General features: G+C 40.5%; 1 protein-coding gene and 1 long non-coding RNA gene across 21 annotated transcripts in view; one reads left to right on the forward strand and one right to left on the reverse strand.

Annotated features, from left to right (window-relative positions):
• Window positions 1–3,863: 3,863 nt before the first annotated feature.
• LOC129165177 (uncharacterized) lies at window positions 3,864–6,161 on the forward strand. The gene is made up of 3 exons (XR_008564576.2): window positions 3,864–3,997; window positions 4,952–5,054; window positions 5,557–6,161. It is a non-coding gene; the product is annotated as an uncharacterized lncRNA (long non-coding RNA).
• A 6,875-nt stretch (window positions 6,162–13,036) lies between these two features.
• LOC107377232 (unc-80 homolog, NALCN channel complex subunit) overlaps window positions 13,037–22,891 on the reverse strand; it is an 84,795-nt gene continuing 74,940 nt past the window's right edge. For all 20 annotated transcript variants that reach the window (XM_015946730.3, XM_070547139.1, XM_070547172.1 and 17 more), the window contains one exon: window positions 13,037–18,633. In XM_015946730.3, the coding sequence (XP_015802216.3) occupies window positions 18,193–18,633 (441 nt within the window). In that variant the 3' untranslated portion in view covers window positions 13,037–18,192. The remainder of the gene's footprint in view (window positions 18,634–22,891) is intronic.

The following is a 22,891-nucleotide window of genomic DNA, read 5'->3' on the forward strand; positions in this document are numbered from 1 at the left end:
CCCCCCCCCCCCCCATTTGTTTTCCATTCAGTTCCTACTGTTCAAATTTACTGGATATTATTTAAACACACTTCATTTCAGCACTAGTCATTCTGGGGCTTTGTAAACATTGATTAGTCTTACTTTCTGACTCACAGCAGCATATTTGAGCAACGTGGAGGTGAAAAGGTTGAATTCTAAGAAAGAAAGATCAAAACTCAAATATTTCTAGGATTTTAGTCATAAAAATGTAAAAGAATTGTACTTTTGTTTTTTTCTCCATAAACACTCCTTTAAAGGGATATTCCACCCCAAATTGAAAATGTGTCTGTTGCCATATTTCCCAGAGATAAGTGGGAAAAAATGTTTACAACCAGCCCAGTCATTCTCCTGACCCGGCTGTGCTGCTTTAGCGTTAGCTTAGCATAAAACACAGTAAGTGAATGGATCCAACTAGCATTGTGAGTAAAAACGTCCTTAAAATCACTCGGTAGTGATCCCAATTCTGCTGGGTGACCTAAATAATCAGACTGACTGCAAGTGAAAATAATTAGTAACATGAAGGAATCACAGGTGCAATTTTAGACTTGGGACTACTTTATGACAAAGCACAACTGTAAGCCTCCATTTAAAGGCAGCTTCTAGGGCACCTGCTTCCATTAACACAAATGCAACACACACCAGTGGAGCTCCAGTTGCTTCTCTGCAAATGCAACGTGTCTATTTTTTCTTTCGCCGACATCACGTGTGTGTGTGTGTTTTATGGTGGTTCGGTTTGCATTTGCGTTTCCAGAAGCGAGTGTCTTTGGGGCTGCCTTGCACCTTTCAGCGGAGGCTTACAGCTGTGCTTTGTCATGAAGTTTAAAATGGCGCCTGTGATTCCTTCATGTCACCAATTATTTTCGCTTGCAGTCAGTCTGATTATTTATGTCACCCAGCAGAATTGGGATCACTACCGAGTGATTTTAAGGACGTTTTACTCACAATGCTAGTTGGATCCATTCACTTACTGTGTTTTATGCTAAGCTAACGCTAAAGGAGCACAGCCGGGTCAGGAGAATGACTGGGCTGGTTGAAAACATTTTTTCCCACTTATCTCTGGGAAATATGGCAACAGACACATTTTCAATTTTGGGTGAAATATCCCTATAATCTTGGAATATTTGGATTTTTTTTTTATTCACGAGTCTCTAATATGATATTCTTCCACAGTGTAGTATATCTGCTATAATCTCGAATTCTAAAGGAAGAGATCATCCAGATTACAGTGTTTTCATCAATTATTTCCCCCTTGTTCTGCCAGAAAACACTTAGTTTGCCTGATTATTAGCAGCTTAAACATGACATGGTTTATAAAAGATTATTTACTAATGTAACTGTTGCAAATAAACACTTTAGTGTTTATAAATCATTTATAGCACATTTGTGTTCAGCTAATTCTACTTTTTGTTTATAAACGAATAAAAACCAATCGACCCTTTAACCAGGCAGCATCTTTTCTGAATGTTGCTAAAATCTACAAAGGCCCATTTCTGTCACTAAAAAGAATGATTTTCACTTTGAATGTCATAAATATGACTTTGAAACTCAAAAATATAATTTTGTATCTTGTATTTTGCACTTTCAATGTCACGATTGTGAAAAAAATTCACATAATTTTGACTTTGAAACTCATTTACTTCAGTATTTACCTGTTTGAAAATCATAGTTTTGACAAATATTCAAATAAGGATTTTCAAAGTTAAAATTATTTGGATGTCATAATTTAGATTTTTCATATGATTATCACTTGGAACGCTGTAAGTACGTCTGCATTATAGCAAAGACTTTGTATCTCATAATTCTAACTTTGAAAGTCGTAATTATGGCTTTGAAAGTTAAAGAACTATTTAAAATCATAAATGGATAATATTTCATAACTGTCACCCATAAATCATAGCTTCTCATTTTTTGTGGAAAACGTGACAAAAACGGGCTCTTGCAACATTCATTCGTCACCACATTTCCTTGAGTTGCGTTAATTTGCAGTATTTTTGAGAGAAAGCAGCTCATTTATTGATTGTTTGAATGCTGTTGATATGAACATATATTAGCTACACCGATTGAATGGCATGCCCTAGATTAGCTGGTAAAGTTCAACATTTTTATTAAAGATTAATACAAATATGGAAATTGCGTGTGAATGCATCTAAGTTTATCCCCAGTCGGTGTATCTCTTTTTGTTTTTTGGGTGCGTGACGTACAGATGTCATTTTGATTGCACCAAGTCTCTAACTGTTCATTTTTCTTGTGAAGCTTTTAACCAAATTAGATGTCTTTTTTTTGGGGGGTAACACAATAAATATTTTCCTTAAACACGTGGTTATCCTGCATCCTGTGCTTTAATCGCTCTTATTTTCAGAGCTGCTTTTTTGTATACAAACTCTTTGTTGCATCAGTGTTTCCTGATTTCTTTAGCAGTTTCTTTTTATCATCCAATTCCCATCAGAAACTCTTAAATGCACCCTGCCATTGATAAGCTACTCCCACTCAGTCTTGGTGCCTTATGCTGTGTTTTATGTGTATCTCTTCAGCGTTTTCATCCCTAATCCACCCGACCGATGCACTGATGTATGTTTTTTGTTTCTATTTTTACTTTTTAAAAGACTGGTGATCAAGCTTGGCAGACTTCAACTTGAGCACCTTTTATTCCAGTTTTTGGTCATTCTGCTTTCTGATTTCTACCCTATGAAATGCACTGATGTTGAAGGAAACCTGATGTAGAAAAATGTGTGATGATACTCAAATAAAGTTGCATATCACCTGTAAACGGTCTTCATAAATGTTCTGTTGTAGGATTATAGCCTGTTACTAAAATGTCTCATGAGCAGCTGGATGGATTTTAAGGTGGCTTGTGAAAAGTAACCATTGGATGAACACCTAATGAACTGATTAACCTTTGGAATGGACCTACTGAAAGATGGCTGCCATAGATAACCTTAACACAGAAATCGCTGTAGTGCCTGTTATGGTCAAATCATTACTTACTCCTCGTTAAATCAGCAGTTTGTTTTTGCCAAACACATGAAATTAATATAGTCTTGTCTCGTCTTCCTCCGCTTATCCGGGTCCGGGTCGCGGGGGCAGCATCCCAACTAGGGAGCTCCAGACCGTCCTCTCCCCGGCCTTGTCCACCAGCTCCTCCAGCAGGACCCCAAAGCGTTCCCGGACCAGACTGGAGATGTAACCTCTCCAACGTGTCCTGGGTCGACCCGGGGGCCTTCTGCCGGCAGGACATGCCCGAAACACCTCCCCAGGGAGGCATCCTGACCAGATGCCCAATCCACCTCAACTGGCTCCTTTCGATCCGGAGGAGCAGCGGTTCTACTCCGAGTCCCTCCCGAATGTCCGAGCTCCTCACCCTATCTCTAAGGCTGAGCCCGGCCACCCTACGGAGGAAACTCATTTCGGCCGCTTGTATCCGTGATCTCGTTCTTTCGGTCATTACACAAAGCTCATGACCATAGGTGAGGATTGGGACGTAGATCAACCGGTAAATCGAGAGCCTGGCTTTCTGGCTCAGCTCCCTCTTCACCATGACAGATCAGCTCAGCGTCCGCATCACTGCAGACGCCGAACCAATCCACCAGGCACGTGCGGGGGTGGGGTGGGTGGGTGGTGGGGCGGTGATGGGGGGGCTTGAGACCCTGCCCCTTTTGTCCCATGTGCCCAAAGTGCCCTTTTTGAGGTTTAATTTTATATATATATATTTTTTTTTTTCTTTCAATTTTTAAAAAATGTTTTAAAGAATTTTTTGTTTGTGCCCCCTCAACAATAACAAAAATAATAATTAATAAAATTTCTGTTTAATAAAGTTATATAGCTGGCGTGAGTTACGTGACCATACCATCTCTTCCTCATGCCAGAGCGCACAGCCGGTTACAACAAGCTGCGAGCACCCACGTTTTCTTCATGGCCGAGCGAGTGGTGCAGAGCTTTTAGGACATGCATATTGATTGGGAGAAACGGTCTAACACCGGTAAGTAGGATGCACACTACTATACACAGTTATTAGATTATTCTGTACATTATTAAGTTGTTTTGTGGCACTAGGTGTGTGTGATATATTACTAGCTGGGTGTGTGACTGTGGCTGGGTACCTATTCTGAACCTCAGTAGCTTTAGGATTAACCAAAAACATTCTGTACATAAGTACTTGTACGAAAATATTTTTTCAATCTTAAATATTGGGAATTTGCCAATAAAATGTCATTGTTGTTAACTAGGTACCGCAAAGTTGCATTCCTATTGCTGCTGCGTGTCACGTGACTGGGGTCTCACACGGCCCTGCTTCTTGTTTACTGAATCACTTCCTGGTTCGCAGACTGATAAAACTTGAACAAATTTTAAATTTAGCTACCTTTTGTGAAAGGAAATAAGAAAAATACTAAAGGTAACATCCGTCACAAGTTTTGTGTTACAAAATATTCAGTCCTTGTCTGTTAATTCTGTCCAGCGTTTTAGGGAACATAGTTTTGTTTTAGATTTTAAGGTTTCTCAGCCCTTCTGGTGGGTTTTATAGTTCACTAATATACTATGCATATTCTCAAAATTTTGGAGTTTATATTTGCTCTCTTTTTGAATGCATTGTATTAAAAACATTATGTTTTAAAGATGTACAAGTAAAAAAAACTACTGTTTTCACAGCAAAATTATTTTATCTGTACAGTTCTCTGTTTTGCACAAAGTTGATAGTAAAACTGAATGAAAGCATAAACATTGTTTTATTCTTTATTTTTTATTATAATTACTAAAGCACTATGATTAAAATAGTATGGAAATATTCTGGATCAGCATCGTGAAGCAAATTTGTGGCCAAATTATATACATTTAGTTTTCTGGAAAAGGAATGAAATGTCCCAGTATGTGTATGCATGAGTTTTATATGCATGAAAAAATATTTGTAAATTAATTATGATATATCATTGTACAGACATGCCTCGTAAGGAGAGGAGGCAGAAGCAGCAACAGAAAGAGCTACATGAGGCAGCTAAAGGCAGTGGGTCCCTCACCAGCTGGATAAAAAAAGAGTACAGGTAAGTTGCATCACAGCAACAAGTGTAGAAACAATAATATATACAACTGCAATGTTTTGATGCCAGAAAATGGTTTTTGTTAGCTACTTGATCATGGATCAGGTGCAAGACCTGTTAAATGTGAATAACTACATAATTCATTCATACAATAGCTAATTTGGCCTTGTTCTCTGATGGGCAGCAAGTGGAGAGTGATATATCACATGAGGAGATTGAAGACACACACACACACACACACACACACACACACACACACACACACACACACACACACACACACACAACTCTTTCTGTTTATATTTCTGTCACATTCTTATCTCTGACACAAACTCCTCTATTATCCACTAATGTTTAGATTTCCATTAATTCACCACAGGTGTTGTCTCAGATAGTTCTGTCTTACAGTTCTAAGAGTTTTCACCAATTTTTGCCTTTTTTTATTATCTTACATTAATTTTGTAATTGACTAACATTTCTCCTCTGTTCGTTTTACTACCTACAGTTTGAGATCAACACAGCCTTGCCCTCCAGCATCAGCAGCAAGAGGAGCAACCCTGCAACAGCTATTGTACCCCATCATCAGGTAAAATAGGACAGCAATAGATCAGGAGGTGGAGCATGTTGTCCAGTAATAAGAAGGTTGCAGGTTTGATCCTGACTTCAATCAGAGATTGATGCTGTTGTGTCCTTGGGCAAGACACTTAACCTGCTTTGCCTGCTGGTGGTGGTCGGAGGGACTGGTGGCGCCTGTGCTCAGCAGCTTCACCTGTCAGTGCGCTCCAGAGCAGCTATGGCTACATCATAGCTCATCACTATCAGTGTGTTAATGTGTGTGTGTGTGTGAATTTTGTTGTAATGTGCCTTGGGGGGTTGTAGAACCCTAAGAAGGCATTATACAAATACAGACCATTTACCAAAACAAGTTACTTTTGCTTTACATTGTCCTTATGTGGTAAGGGTGTATATAATGATTTGCTTCCTGTTTGAATTTCTAATAAATATGATTTGTTATTCAGCCGGGTATACTGTGGTTATGTCATGATGTTTGAAAATATTATTCTGTGTGCCCCTTTTTAAATTTGAGCACCCGCCCCTTCAAAGGTCTCTGCACAGCCCTGCAAACCACCCTTTTCCGGTTTAATATAAACTATAACTGTTTATTTTAAAGAGTAAAGATTTTATCATGTAGTCAGTCACTGCAAGGCATCCATGAAATATACAATCGCAGAGGGAAAGTATTCACATGTATTACTTAAGCCTGATTCATGGTTCTCCGTCAGCTCCGCAAGGGACAGACGCACGGATTGACGGAAGCGTTTTGCTCTCATACTTCTCCGTCTCCTGGGGAGTGTTGCAAAACTATTCCCCCACCAGGACAACAGAGGGCGTAGCGCTGTTCTGTGGTATCCTGTCATGTATCCGGTCCAAGATAGTGGCCGTGTTCGAGATGAGCCAGTTCTGCGCAGATTAGACCAGCGGTGATCGGCAAGCAGTGCATGCCGGTTAGATTTGTGTCCGACTTGACGCCGACTTGCTCTGACGTCATGCATACGTAGGCAACGATAACCTCATGAGATCAAGGCAGCCGCAGATTTTGGAGCAAGGCGCTGCAGTTGCTCTCCCTCGGCTGCAAAACCTAGGGGATGATGGGAAACGCCTGGCTCTCACCTGATCTAAGGTCTGATTGGTTCATATTTGGATCCAAACATCCGGTGGTAGAACATGAAATGTTAGTTGGTCACATGTATTCTGTAAATCATGTAACGTTGATGATGACAACTATCTAGGCCATAAAGAGAAATGTGTTTTGTATTCTTTTGTCACGTTTCCTATGAGCACACTGAACCTACAGCGGATAACCTTTACTTATTATTACAGTCATGTCTCCATTTACAATATACGATATCCACAAGCACGTGAGGATGTGTTTCAGCTGCTAACAGGCACCAGAATTAAAATTGAAAATTAAACAAGTGTGAACGCTCACGCGATATCTTCATCCATCGTCACCCCCGAGCTACACATGTAGGGAAATCTGTCCAACTTACGTCGGCTTTCAGCCACTTCCCCTGCTGCTTCCGCCTGCTCTCGTCTGTTTTCCAGGCGAGGCGCAGCTCAACTCGAACACGGCCACTGTGTTTATGTTTTTTTGTATACAAGACTTTTTAACACAGACGAATTTGTCTCTCATCCTCCTCCACCTCTTCATGCGCTCCCCGCCTCTAAACCCACGTTTCCTGTCATTTCCATCCACAAATAAAACGCTTGCTGCGCATCTTCACTCCTCCAGTCACGGGGGAATTAAACGTTCATGTTTTTAGTTTGTTCGTGTAGAGAAATAGAGTGATGTAACTATCTAGAGTTGTATTTTAATATACTGTAAGTAGATCATTTTTTATAATCAGAAGATGGGCTGTTTTTTATCATCAGGGAGTTTAATTAAACACTCTGTATTGACTTTGAGACAAGAAAAGAGAGAGAGTTGGGATCGTTTAAGAATCTTTAATTTCTTAATTATAAATTCTTAACAATCTATCAGGACTAACTCTGTGTTGTTTGGAAATGAATGTGATGTTCGATGTGTGTGTGTGTGTGGTTGGTTCAGACTCCTTAGGCTGACGTCATTGAATCTGGTAGTCTTTGATTGCTATGACTAGATATCACGAGGCTTATAAAGTGATGACATGAGCTGCTATTTTGCCGTGTACGTACCCAGTGGGGGCCTCCCAGGTAGATCAGGAAATGCCAGGTCTGAAGACCTCGGATGTGCGCTGGAGCTGGTCGAAACAGCGATCACAGCGTTTCAAAGCCCGTCTGAAGGGTCGACCCAGGTAACAATCGGCAGCGTCAGCAGGTGCTCTTATTTTGAAAGGATGTCGTCTGGTTGTTAAACGACGAAAATCTCCAACTTCACAGTTCTTAGTTTAAAGAAGAAAACACATCTGGCCAGCCTGTGCTTCTCTTTGGGATGACGGTGAACAGAACTGAAGTCAAAATGGAACTGAACTTAAAATGGCGTTGCCTTGTTTTATACCTCTGAATTGTTGATAAGTTTTAGTAAAGCGGATTGGACACTTTAAGTCAACAAGCCAGATTCTCTTGCAGCAGCTGAAAGCTCTGATTGGTTGGAACAATGTGTCATGCGTTTCTATGGAGATGAGGGTCAGTCTGTCTGTGCAGTAGTCCTGTTTTCATTAAACACATAAATCATGACATCTTTATTCCACAGATCATTCACTTGATTATTATTGATCAACTTCTGGTTCGACTAGCTTTAATCACAAATTAAGTACTTTGATTATTGAAAAGCGTTCTTCTTCTCCTTCTGGCTCTTCTCCTGGAATGTAAACAGTCTGAGGAACACCCGACCTTGGCGTTTTCTACACGGGTGTTACTGTGTACAGGGGCAGCTGTGTGGAGCTGAAAATAATGAACTTCATAACTTTACATTCGCGAGGTATTCTTCAAGCTGCTCCGTGTCTGCCGCTAGTTATCCTCGGCTCTCTTTATGTTTTTGAGGGTGCAATGGCGGCGGTGTAGACGACAGCGGCGTCCTGACCAATCACAAGCTTGTGTTGTCCGTCTCGACTGATGGATGTTTAGAAAAGAGAGCTCGAGTCCGTCCGTCCTTGCAGAGCTCTCCGGCAGGCCCGCTAGGACGTTGCGTGTCTCCGCACTGACGCAGACGGAGAAGCATGAATGAGGCTTTAGGTAGAGGTACTGTGGTTTAAAAAGACGTGTCAAAGTTCAAGTATCAATTCAAGTTTTTTACTTGAGTTGAAGTAAAAACATTATGGTTTCAAAACTATTTAACACTAGAACTACCAGGATTTTCTGACCCCTTCAGCTCTACCAGAGGTAGCCAAATGGCTCCTTGGTTGGAAAATCACAACTCAATCACTGACAGTTAGCTGCCTTTCATTTGCCTTCCATTTCATTTGTGCTCTGCACAGATAATGGCTACATTGGAATGTGGAAGAATGTTGGGGAACTTGAAATATTTCAGTCATTTAGGTTGGCCTGACTCTTTTGCCCTGGTAGAAAATGATTCCCAAGCCCTTTTTACAAGACACACTGTGCCGGCAAATCAGCGTAACATTACTGCAACCGTGCGTTTGCAGCGAATTTTGCTGCATTTGTTGCGCCTCGCTTGGTAGTAATGTTGCGGTAATTGTCTGTCCTATGAACAGTGATTGCACCTTGGCACAACAGAGGAAGATGTCAAATGACGTAGCAAATGTGTGGCGACCCCTGACCAGAAAGAGTATGTAAACCACGTAAACATGGGAAAGTTGGTAAACAACCAGCGGACATGGCTAATTGGAGTGACAACGAGATCTGTGAACTTCTGTCTTTACGAGCAGAGGCAGAAGTAGCCAGACAATTCTCAGGAACTGTGACGGACAGCCACCTCTTTGAGGGTTTGTCTAAAAAATTCAAGGGGCGTGGCTTCAGCCGAGACAGAGAACAGATCACGTCAAAACATTGAAGAAGTTTCACTTTTCACAGTTTCTTTTTACATGTAACTGCAGCCAGGTAACCTGAAAAATAAATTCTGTTCAGATTTAGCTGATCACCTGAAGCCTTTTCAAGAGTCTTGCTTGTTTTCAACACCTGAAAAGCAGCTTCATCACAGCTGTTATGAACCTTCTTTTGGAACCTGGACATTCGAAGCCTGCACTGCAGTTAATCTGCATTATTCCCCCACAACTGTTTGAGTTGCAACACAGAGCATTCACAAAAGGCTTGTGCATTTGAAGGAAGGTTTGTTGTTATAATAAAACCATAATGCAGGGTATCCGCGCGTCCTTAAAAAGTCTTAAAAAGTCTTAAATTTGCTTTTCAAAATTTAAGGCCTTAAAAATCCTTAAAAATAACAAATAATCCTTAAATACAGTTTCCAAAGGTCTTAAATTACCAAAGACCCAATAAACAAGATTCTTTTATTTCGATAAAAATTTTGTGAATTTCTAGTTAGTGTTCAGGATTTTTTGTGCGTGATGTTGGCGTAAGCGGAACCGTACACATTCAGTTGGTTGTGAAAGGGGGCTATTTTTAGATGAGCACATTAGCTGGTTAAGCTAGGGGGAGCTTGTGCCATGGGGAAGTTTAATGGCAACTGGATGGTTATTCCCACGTTCGTGATGTGGTTAGCACCGGTTCCAGGCAATAGCTGGAAATGATAGCTTAAATTTAATATTGAAAATAGCTTAAATTTGGTCAAAGTGGCCTTAAAAAAGGTCTTAAAAAGTCTTAAATTTGGCTCCCTTAAACTTGAAGATACCCTGCATAATGCTTTCTTGGATTGCCTGAGCATTTTGTGGCCCTTTTGTAAAAAGGGCTTCTGTTGAATCTGGTCAACTGAACTTGCCCACCCAAAATAACTTATGACGGACTTTGTGAAGACTTTAGATAAGCTCACAAGTTGTGAATGCAACATAAGCTATAAAGGCTACAAACATAGTAATAAAAAAAACGTTTTACAGATGCCTGTATGCTCTGTCATTATTTCCTGCATGTAGCCTCTGACTGAAGACACTCTTGTTGAGTAGTCTTGTGTTTCTGTTTTTTCTCTAGCTGCCTCTTTACCTGACTGCTAGAAAAACGAGGCAGGAGGGGGAGGTGAGGGGAGCACCAGCATCTCCTGAAGTGATTTACAGAACAAAGGCGAACGTTCACAAGTGATTAAGAATGCTAGTTGAAAACAACGGTGCCAAATGGCGGCTCTATGTTGGATCCAGGGGGGGGTGTGGGTGGGGGGGGGGGTGGAGCCAATTGGCAGCTCTCTGGGAGTTCTAGTGTTAAACCATAAAGGTATAAGCAATGTAAATTAAAAAGTTCATTAAGATGCACTACAGAACTACTAGCCTGGTAAGCCATCCTATATATTAACCTAAAGGATCATCATGGAACACCATACAAATACGGTGTTTGGTGCTGTTTGGATCGCTGGCTGTAATGCACATAACACACAAGCTTGCAATGTAAAGCAGGAAAACACCTGACCCCTCCAGCTCGGCTGTGTGACTGCACTAACCTGTCCTGTGTGACCCTCACCATGTGACCCTCATGTCCATGCTGTCTCTGGAGGAGCAGATAGGAAACGAGATCTCCTGTAACTTAAATTGAATCAAAACTTCCTCCCAGTTTCTCTTTAAGTTGAATTTAACATCACTTTATCATCATGAAACAAAAGAATAAAGTGGGACAAAAACTTCTATCTTCTATTTCTCTCTCCTTTTAACTTCTCCGTGTCCCTAAATAAAAGAGACCGATGAACTGCAGCCACCGCCGAAAACATCCCCCACACCATTACACCACCACCAGCCTGCACAGTGGTAACAAGGCATGATGGATCCATGTTCTCATTCTGTTTACGTCAAATTCTGACTCTACCATTTGAATGTCTCAACAGAAATCGAGACTCATCAGACCAGGCTACATTTTTCCAGTCTTCAACTGTCCAGTTTTGGTGAGCTCGTGCAAATGGTAGCCTCTTATTCCTATTTGTAGTGGAGATGAGTGGTACCCAGTGGGGTCTTCTGCTGTTGTAGCCCATCCACCTCAAGGTCGTGTGCGTTGTGGCTTCATAAATGCTTTGCTGCATTCCTCGGTTGTAACGAGTGGCTATTTCAGTCAAAGTTGCGCTTCAATCAGCTTGAATCAGTCGGCCCATTCTCCTCTGACCTCTAGCATCAACAAGACATTTTGGCCCACAGGACTGCTGCATACTGGATGCTTTTCCCTTTTCACACCATTCTTTGTAAACCCTAGAAATGGTTGTGGGTGAAAATCCCAGTAACTGAGCAGATTGTGAAATACTCAGACCGGCCCGTCTGGCACCAACAACTATGCCACACCCAAAATACCTTAAATCACATTTTTTCCCATTCTGACATTCAGTTTGGAGATCAGGAGATTGTCTTGACCAGGACCACACCCCTAAATGCACTGAAGCAATTGCCATGTGATTGGTTGGTTAGATAATTGTGTTGAGAAGTTGAACAGGTATTCCTAATAATCCTTTACGTGAGTGTATATGAAAATATATATAGACTGGCTCTGACCCATAGTCAGAGCTCAGTTGTAGAGGTGGAATCATTCAAGCGGTCTCTGCTTATGACTGGACAGAATAAGAACCAATCAGAGAAGAGAATGGTGTTGTTGTGTCCTTGGGCAAGACACTTAACCCACATTGCCTACTGGTGGTGGTTGGACGGACCGGTGCATGAGACATCCTACGCCAGGGCTATTTAATTTTGGGCCTCGAGGGCCGGTATCCAGCTCGTTTTATTTTTAACCCTGCTACAACACATCTGATTTCAATCAGCAGGTGATTAACAGGCTTCTGCTGAACCTGATGAGCTGCTGCACAGGTGATTCAACCACTGAATCATGTGTGTTGGAGCAACCACTAAAACTTGCTGAACACCGGCCCTCGAGGCTCGAACTTGAATAGCCCTGCCCTACACACTCATACCCTTGGTCAGGATTGCGCAGTTGAAGGGCACGTATTGGGACTCACTCTATGACAGAAATTGCTGCACCCAAAATACCAGGAAATGCAACACAAGATGATTCGGTGGTGTTAAAAGTGTAAATAACATTTTAAACCTACACTTAAATCCAGATTATTCAAAGCACTTATAGTCTCTATGATGTAGAGATCGTTTACTTTAATTTTCATGTTTTTAAAAAAATATGTTTTATGATTCCTATGTTCTACTTCCAGAGAGACTGGTGTGGCAGCACCCTAGCGCCCCCTGTGGACAAGCCGCCACTGATTCATACCCAAAATTCCTAAAAAAAAATCAATAAAAATAAAAAAAATTCTCAGAACATGTCATAATTTCAACTCACCTTATCCGGTGTTTGAACCTTCTATGTCGCATTGTTCCTTTCAAGTGCTCTGTGGCTCAAACCTTCCTTCTAATTTCCTGAAACTCAGATATTTCATTTTGTAGAAGAAAACTGCTCAAAACCACTGTAAACATTTGTTTATTTATATATTGCAGAAATATTTTACTTCAGTATACAGCAGAATAATTCTGAGTCTGAGCAAAAGACATTATACAACTCATTTAGAAAAGAAAACAATAATTTGACAAACCTAATACTGCCTCCTAGTGGCAGAATATAATCATTATAGAGTATTTAATTTGGGTTTGCAAATAAAACAGTAGATTATTTTAATTTCAGAATATAATATTTCATATCTCCTGCTGTGCATAAATTAATCTCTGTGTACACAAAATTAACAATCAAAAGAAAGACAGAAAAAGCAGCTATAATGACAAACACTCACAGTGCATTGGTGTGAATTATGGCACAAAAATTCAGCATGATCAACGACAAGACTGAAAGATCTGAATACTCCTGACACAGTCCTCGACCTGGAGGATTAAATTATCTGACATGTCGTGAATAATGATGCACATTCATTAAGGCATGAAATTATTGGGTGCTGATTTTAAATTAAAAATAACAGCTACATTTTGTCATATTTAGCTCCTCAAATAAAACATTTGGCGGGAAATTTCAATTTTAGATCTAAATGTTTAAAAATAAACTAAAAGTGGTAAAAATAAAAATTTAGAATAAAATCTAAATCTAGAAAGCTGTCTAAAGTTTATCTAAGTATAAAAGTGGTGGACTTAAAATATATATTTAACGAACACAAATTAAAACTGATGTATAATAAATTTAGCTCAAAAGTGAAGTGAAAGAATCCTCTATCTGATGTCTTAGCGTCTAGCATCCTTGATGGTAAGATTGTCAGAGTCCATTGAGCAGGTTGAATCTAAATAGGAAGCTGCAAGCAGCGTCGTTCAGCCCTCGCAGCAAAGCTGCTCGACCTCTGTCCACACCCCCTCCACTCTATCCCCGACGCTCTCCCATCCCACCGCCCTGCAACCAGTGGTTTACGAGCGCCCATGCGTGCCAGACGCCCCAGCGTCCATTAAACTGTGATCACTATGAGCTGTCACCTCAATCTGACTCAACCTTTCCTCCTTGCCTGCCAACAGTTCCCACTAAAAAGGCTTTACATTAGCAAAATATTCCAGCTTCGAAAGAGACACTGTAGCGTAATTGGAACAAAATGGCTGACTTCTTGTGGGATTTGGAGCATGGCTCAATGAGACTTCTTTGTAGGCCCAGACACACTACATAAGTGTGCAAAATTTCACAACCCTCAGTCAAAGCATGACTTGGGGCTGAGATTTTTAATGGACCTAGGGGGCGCTAGTGTAAAAACTAAACCATGGCCACCAGATTTTCAGGTTATTGACGTTTGGATTTGTGATAATCACCTGAATTTTTGTACCGATAACATCAGAATTGAGGAAATGAGAGGCAAACGTAATTCCATGGCGGGATGTCAAAATTCGCCATGCCCCCAAACCGCTGCTCTTTTTTGAAACCTACCAATACTGGACACCAAGTGACCCCAACTTGTCTACTGCTATTTGCCAGAGATTCATGTTGATTAGGTTAAAGTAGTAAATTTAGGAGCTTTGAGAGTAAAGCATTGTGTCGTGACAGGTCAGTGTTTGAGGTATCGTTAGACTTTTGAAAAATCTATAGGTTCAGTTTTTCCAGCTATGTCTTAAGAATATTCAGCAGAAGTATATAGGCAAGGGCTGCACAGTAGCACAGTGGTTAGAGCCGTTGCCTTGCAGCGAGAAGTTAAACTTGACCTTTTTGGTCCTGAGGGGGTGGGGCTTGTGTGACATCTTCAATCGACCATTCATTTGTCTTTGGGGATCGATGAGAAATGCCCATAGAAAATGTTGTAACTATAATATTTTCATTTATGAAATTATAGCCATTTAAAATTATTTGGCGAGTGATCAAACTTTGAGGCCTGGCCCCGTACCTTCAGTATTTACAAAAAGTCAATTTTATTTTCTCATTTTAATCGCCCATCCCTTCTGATTGATTGCACACACATTTTGAGACGATTGTGAGAAAAATGACCAAACTGTTCAATCAAATACAGACCCTACAAACGACCTAAACTGTGTCAAAATTGCTACTTCAATCCAAAATGGCCGACTTCCTGTTTGATGTTGACCATGGGTGCAAGAGACTTTTCTGTGCATATTGGCAAGTTCTACAAGTGTACATAATTTCATCACTCTACAATAAAAAAGGTCAATAGAGGGGGTTCTTTTTCACTTTGTAGGTGGCGCTGTCGAGCCAATTTTATTGTGAGTTTTTTAATGCCCTTAAAGAACATAAATTTCTAGGGGATCTCTGTGTTTGAAGTTATTTGTAGTATTATATATACTGTAAACAATAAAATAACAACCATTTACTTAATATCAAATGCAAATATTTAACGTTGTATATATTTATAGTTATACAATTAAAAATTAAAATTTTGTATTTTTTCTGACTTTAAATATTTAGAGTTTAGTTTTATTTGTAATAATACTTTTAAAAATATAACATAAAACCTACATTCAATTCCAAATGTGAAAATATTTAGATTCAGCATCGTTTATTTAGATTTTATTGTGAGCATTAAGGTTTCCATTATTATATATTTAATATTAAACTACAAATATACAAATATATTGTTTAGATTTGACTCTACATACTGTATTTATATTTAGAACATTTTTGTGTATTTGAATTTCATACGAAATATTTACTTTTAACATCACTATAGTAAATACGGTATATGGATATGGATTCTATATAAAATATAAAATAACTAAGTACCTAATACCAAATGCAAATCTAACTACATAACATAAAACTTATGATCAATTCCAAATTTACAGACTTTGAGATTAATTATTATTTAGACTTTATAGTGAGTATTAAGGTTTTAATTATGTTATAGAGCTCCGGACGTCACATGACTCTCAGAGAGTAGACGCCATGTTGGCAGGCAACAAAGGTTAACAAAATGAACGGGATCGGCTTGGATTTTCCTCCGTCTGAGTTTACTTCACTCTTCAAAACCAAAGAAATCGTTTTATTTAGTCAGAAATTAAATAGACTAAACATCTCCGACCCTTACCATGCCCCTGGGATACTTTTTAAAAATGCCAGAAGCTGCCGGAGTGGACCTGGCCAGGCGATGCCTTGGGATTCCCCCGGAGGAGCTGGCCCAAGTGGCTGGGGAGAGGGAAGTCTGGGCCTCTCACTTAGGCTACTGCCCCCGTGACACGACTCCGGATAAGTGGATGAAAATGGATGGATGGACAAATAATATAGATTTACATGTAAGTAGTTTAAATAGAGTGCTGTTTGAATGTATAAACTGAATACCAAGAGAAATCACTAGTTAGATTTTTTTTCCGTGAATAAAATAAATATGTCAGGCAGGAGCGTCTCAGGATCTGTCTGAGATCTGTCTCGGTGAGACGGATAATAGCAATCCAAAGTGCTTTTTATGTGTTTGATCTGACAATCGTTCAACCATTGCTTAAAAATTAAATACAGCTTAGCCGGTTAATTGCTGTGATCATAAAACACGCAAACGGCAGCGCGCAGAACTCACGAGGCAACGTTTTACGTGATGTTTACTTGCTGCTATGAGTAATAAGACAGAAAAAGCCACGCCAAAATAAGTTTAGGAAGCCCACTAAGAATCGTAATAAAAGCATTTAAAATAAATACCATATGCAGTTGAGGAAACGTTGGTTTAAGTACCTGATATGAAGTGATCCCACAGTTTCATTTCAGCCCGGTCACTAGCGCGTTTTACTGCACTGATCAAACGTTTATGGCGCTCCGGTTCTTGGGGAATCCAGTAGATGGCTCATTCCTTATGTCGTCCGCGTCTGTTCTGCATCCTGGGGCACAACAGGAATCTACCATATTTCCCATTTGATTGAGCTTTCTGACAATGACAAATAGTCCAGCTGCGGGCTTCTGCCTGCCAATATGGCGCCGTTTCGATTTGAACTGTTGCGTTGTTGTTGTTGTTGTGACGTCAACTCCCGGAGCTCTATATAGTTCATTTTATACTACAAACTTTAATTTAGATTTGATTCAACATACTCATGTTGATAAGTAGAACACTTTTATGTATTTGGATTTCATACAAAATACTTATTTTTAACATCACTTGAAACTAATATGGTCAAATACAGCTGTTATTTTTTAAATGTATTTCATGTATTAGTTTTACAATCGGCACCCCATATATTAGCAATGAGGTATCTACTGCATCACAGTTGTAATATGAGGATCTGTTCTGCTGCTGATTTAAACATAAAACATCACAGAAGCAGCACTGAAACAACAGGACAAGTTTGTTAATAAATCAACAGTTTTTTTTCTTTTATCATCTTACATTTTATATACTGTATTCAACAGCAAAGACCACTGAGACTATAGTCTTTGGTCACAAACACAATGTGCTGAAAAGTTAACACATAGCAGTGCAAAAAAATTGAGATAATTTAAAGCCTGGTTTTCATAAGTTCTGTTATTTGTCCACCAGTTTTTCTCCCTATAACACTTACACACTCGAAAAAGTAAAAAAAAAAAAAATAATAAAATAAAAATAAAAATTAAAAAAGCGACTTAAAGGGGCTGATTTAATATTGCTTTTCTATTAAAACGGGGCAACTACGACAGCTTTAGCTGCTCGTGATGGCTTCAAATACACACTTATCAAAGCAACTGACAAGCTGATCACCAAAACATTTCTCCTTCATGTTTAACATACATGTAACAGATTTGGCTAAAAGTTGTGAGTAAATTCTGTTTGGCTGTTATACCTATGTTTCTAATATACACGACAGAATTTTCCTTTTCTAATAAACATTTTCTATATTTTAAATTCTTAGCAATATTTTAGTTAAATAATTCTGATATGTATTGCTACAGAATGAAAATAGAATTAAATAAGAAATCTGATCTCCGTTTGAGGTGTTTTAAACATCCAGTGTTTAAAAATTTGTAACATCTACAATGAAGTAGTGAAATACAGTAACATACATTCATCCCTTAGCTAAAGAACAGATTTTTAAATAATAAATTCAACAGTTTCATACATTTTATTTTGAAGGGACAACAGGATGTTTGTTTAAAGGACAAGCTGAGGGAAAAACAAACCCCAAACCTTTCGATCGTCAGAGGATCAGATGTACACTTGTCCTCTGCAATCAGATGTTCAAACATGGGACTCATCCAGATCCAGGTCAACAGGGGACATGGGGAGAGGGAATTGATAGGATGAATGATGGGGTGATGGGGCAGACAGCAGCGGGGTGAGGAGAGGGTTCTCAGTGCCATCATCCTCGCTGAGCTGCAGCAGGGTATCGCAGGGCGGCAGGAGTGCTGTGGTGTCCTCGTCTCCAGGACTCTCCCTGATGCCGTTTGGACCCTGTGGTAGAAGTGGAGCCGGAGGCAAAAGGGGGCCAGGGGTGGGCATTGTGCACAGCACCGGGAGGGGAGGGGGAAGTGGAGAGGAGGTGCGGGAGAAAGGTAGAGGGGAGCAGGTTCGGGATGGGGTTGTTGGGGTGGAGGGGCGGGAGATGGAGGGGGGAGGGGAGAGGCTGCTGCGGAGGCCCCACTGCTCCCTCTTCTCCTTGCTGCTTTTGGCTGGAGGAACCTGTACGAGAACAGACTTTGTTCCTGTGGGTTCAGTCTTAAAGGGCCAGTTCACACAAATAAAACATCCACCGGTGCCGGCCCAAATCAGAGGTCAACACTGTGCGTTTCAAACAAACACAACTCAGGATTCGTACGGTCATGAAAAACCTGGAAAAGTTATGGAAATTGAAAATGCAACTTATAGGTCCTTCAAAAGTTCCTGAAAAGTAATATTCTCTGTATAGTTTTGGAAAAGTCATTGAAATATTGTTCAGATAATATTTTGGATGTGTAAAATATTAAAAATACAATAGCGTACTACGATTAAAATTTACATTGCCACAGAAGTGCAACATGACGCTCTCGCTGCTACTGTCCGACTCCGTGTGAACCGCCACGTTCGATTTCTGTTTACTAAATGCGTGCACCGCATTGGGCTAAAACGATCACGTGTGAGCCACTTTACCAATCCTCTCAATTTACCATTTTACTATTACCATTACTCTCAAAACAATCTAGTCCCAAATTAAAACATTGATCGTAATAAAACGGCTTTACCAAAAGGAGAAGTTTACCTTTGAAAAACATATGAATGTACTTTTATGAAGCAAATGGCAAGTGGCCACAAGCGCTCGGAAGGAGATGAGACAAAAATGGGGTTCACCTGACGGCCTACGATGAGAGTTCACATTACTGTAAAGTAGCCTGATTTTTCATTGGTTCATTGTTTGGCGGTGTCTCAACTTGTTATCCGACGTGGATTTTAAAATGCTACGAAATGCCGGGGAAGTGCAGTTTTAACGAGTGGCTTTTCAAGGAGAAATATCAACTGTGGCTACTGAAAGATCCTGACAAGAAACGCGCAAAATGCAGCCTTTGCTCCAAGTCCTTCGATATAAGCGGCATGGGAGAGGCGGGGCTGGTAAGCCACATGAAAGGAAAAAAACACACTGCAGCTGTCGAACGCTGCAGAAGCCTGTAGTCGGCAAGTTTTTTTAAAACAGGCAAAGATGGTGTTAGTGCAGTTTCCTCCGCACCGACACAGACGGTTGTTGATGCAGCGGCTGCAATTTCCACGGCAAGGGAGACAGTCATGGATGCATCTACAACAACAGAAGTTCTCAAAGCTGAAGTTTTGTGGGCATTAAAAGTAATGAACTCTCACTACTCTTACAAATCATCAGAAGACATAGCTGCTCTTTTCCAGGCAATGCTTCCTGACAGTCAGATTGCTAGGAGATTTGCATGTGGTGAGAAAAAATGCAGCTATGTGTGCACATATGGACTAGCCCCGTATTTTAAGAAGCTGATACTGAAGGACGTGTCGCAACAAACAGCATATTTTGATTTATTCGATGAAAGTCTTAAACATTTGCAGTCAAAACAAATGGGCATTCATGTTAGACTGTGGGTTTGATTTAGAGGCACCGACTACGATGGTCCGGCTGAAATGTGTTCATTTTTGGTCTTGGAAATTCAGTGAATGGTAATGGAAAAGTCATAGAAAAATTATGGAAAACCATAGCTAAAAAAGTGTATGAACCCTGACAACTGGACCCTTTTCATGTTTTTGAAGAGGTTTCACATACTTTCTGAGAAGCTTAGTCAAATCAAAATGAAGAGTCCAAAGCATCAAGATTTTCAACTGCAACAATTTCTCTATTAATGCAAACAAACCCACAAATTCAGCCCTCCAAAAAGGTCTTTAGGATCTTTGTTAACGTGTGAAATGTTACGACCACATTCCTGAAGGTGTGCATTGCTGTGAGACTGTCTGGGGTGCCTATCTCCAGCGGTCAATGGGCAATCAGGTGGGGTACACCCTGGACAGAGAGCCAGTTCATCACAGGGCGACACAGAGACACACACACACACACACGCACACACACGCACACACTCGCACACACACCTAAGGACAATTTGGACAGACCGATCAACCTAACAGTCATGTTTTTGGACTGGGAGGAAGCCGGAGTACCCGGAGAGAACCCACGCATGCACAAGGAGAACATGCAAATTCCATGCAGAAAGATCCCTGGAAGTGAACCCAGGACCTTCTTGCTACAAGGCACCAGCTCTAACCACTGCACCACTGTGCAGCTTCTTGCTCATATTCAGTGATAGTTTATTTATATCCAACCATGATTTAATTTGATCAAGTCAGCATTCGTCTCTTGTATTAGATGTAGCAAGTCCAGTGGTGGGCAGTCAGGGCCAGCAAAGCCTTCTCTGCTGGCCTAAACATACTCAAAAACGTAAATGTATTTTTTTTTTCCTTTGGTAAATATTTTTAAATTAAAAAAAATGTTCACTGGTCTATTTTCTTTATATCCTATTATACCCACTTGGCTGCGCTGCTTCCAGTGTTAAAATACCAAGGCTGGGTGTTATCCAATCAGATTTAAGCTAGCTTGTGTTTTCAGGCAGATTAAGTCTGCTCTAGGCCTTCAGAATCAAACGAGAAGCCCGCTGTCCGCTGTAAGTGAACAGAGACGATCTAGTTGCGATAGCCAATCAGCTCACGAGTCAGCGTGGCCCAGGCCAGCTAGCTGGCCTCACGCAAAAGTTGACATGAACGCATCCTGTGATTGGATAAGCAGTAGTTAGAACTTTTCTAGCAGCATGAAGCAAAATATCAAAACTAAACACAGAGATTTGTACCTATAGGCAGCTATAGGTGTATTTTTGAACACATGATGGCTGAAAGAGGAGAAGGGACCGACTTGGTGGCAGATTAACTTGCCACACCATTTTCCAGACGGACCTTTCAAGAAAAAATGGATCTTGTGAGAACAGGTCGTCCGACTCCAACGCTAGCTGGCTTGTCCCAGCAGGAGAAAGGATTTGTTTAGTCATTTTCAGGCAAGCAACTATGAACGGTACCCATGGCAAACAGCTTCAGAGAACCGCTGCAGGTTATTCTGCTGGGAATGCCTGTTGCTCGCATCAGATGGATTTGGTAGCATTAAAGCGCGTTAAAACGTACGCCAGAAACACGACCGGGCAGACACGTCTTTCAGCATTAGCCTCCATGTCCATAGAAAAGGATCCACTCATGGACCTGAAGCGCACAGATAAACTGCACAGAGCCACTGAGGTTTTCCTGAGGAAAGAAAGAAGGATGGATTTTATTTTCAAATGAGCAGGAGAGGAGGAGATCCATGCTGGACATTTATGTTGGTGAGTAGAAAGTATTTTTTTTAATGTTTTGTCATTTCATTTTGTTAATAATCAATAAATGGTAACGAAATAAAATGTCTAAATAAAATTATTCTGTGTTCTGTTTCTATGCAATTTATATTGTGTATAACGTGGTGTGTGCAGCTGCGCCAACATGTTCAATTGTTTCGCGGTACAATTTTCTCCAAAACAAATGCAAATAATGTGTTTGCTTTACTTATTTATTTTATTGTCTCATCTCTTAAACACATCTTTCATTTTTGAGATTTGACAGTATCCGTGGTCTTAGCTTCCTACTCTCAATTGGGAATGCGAGTTTGATTTTAAAGGCTCCGGAAATGACGTCTTACCCAGCCACTGGTGTGTGTGTGTGTGTGTGTGTGTGTGTGTGTGTGTGTGTGTGTGTGTGTGTGTGTGTGTGTGTGTGAGAGAGAGGTTTCTCCAGCTGTGATGTCCTATTGATGGTATTTTAAGGTGTGTTAATTTAGATTGGACTGAATAGGAAGTCACGGAAGGCCCAGGGGTGGAATGCACCGCCCGCCACTGAGCAAGTCACTACCAGAACAAAATATGTTGGTATCATCAGCAAATAGAACCATCTTAAGTACTTGGGAAACCTTACATATGTCATATACATTAAAAATAGTTTAGGGCCCAATACTGACCCCTGTGGGACGCCACATGTAATATTCTGACAGGATGAACGAACATCATCTAGTTTCAAAAACTGCTTCCTTTCAGATAGGTAATGTAGCAGGATGAAACAAGCCTGCTCCAAATTAGGTGGGTTGGCGCATACCGGCTTCTGTACTCATGAGGGCGCTGTGGGTGTAAAAGGGAGCTCTGCTCACTGTTGGAGCACGCTAAAGAAACGCTGCATTCTGGCGTCAGCTGCTGTATTCAAACTGCGCCTCAGTAGGTGATCAGCTTTGCTTTGGTGGTATGTACTCTACTGGCTAATCAATTAGTTTTAAGGAGATTCGTACTCAAGCTGTGTTGTACACTCAACAGCTTGGGCATTTGTTTATTTTGTACTGGGTGTGACGCTACCGCTCATCCCAGAGTGAACTGAGCATTGGAGAACAGGTATGTAGCTC

The sequence above is a fragment of the Nothobranchius furzeri genome, chromosome 2 (genome assembly GCF_043380555.1).
Source record: "Nothobranchius furzeri strain GRZ-AD chromosome 2, NfurGRZ-RIMD1, whole genome shotgun sequence".
Lineage (NCBI taxonomy): Eukaryota > Metazoa > Chordata > Actinopteri > Cyprinodontiformes > Nothobranchiidae > Nothobranchius > Nothobranchius furzeri.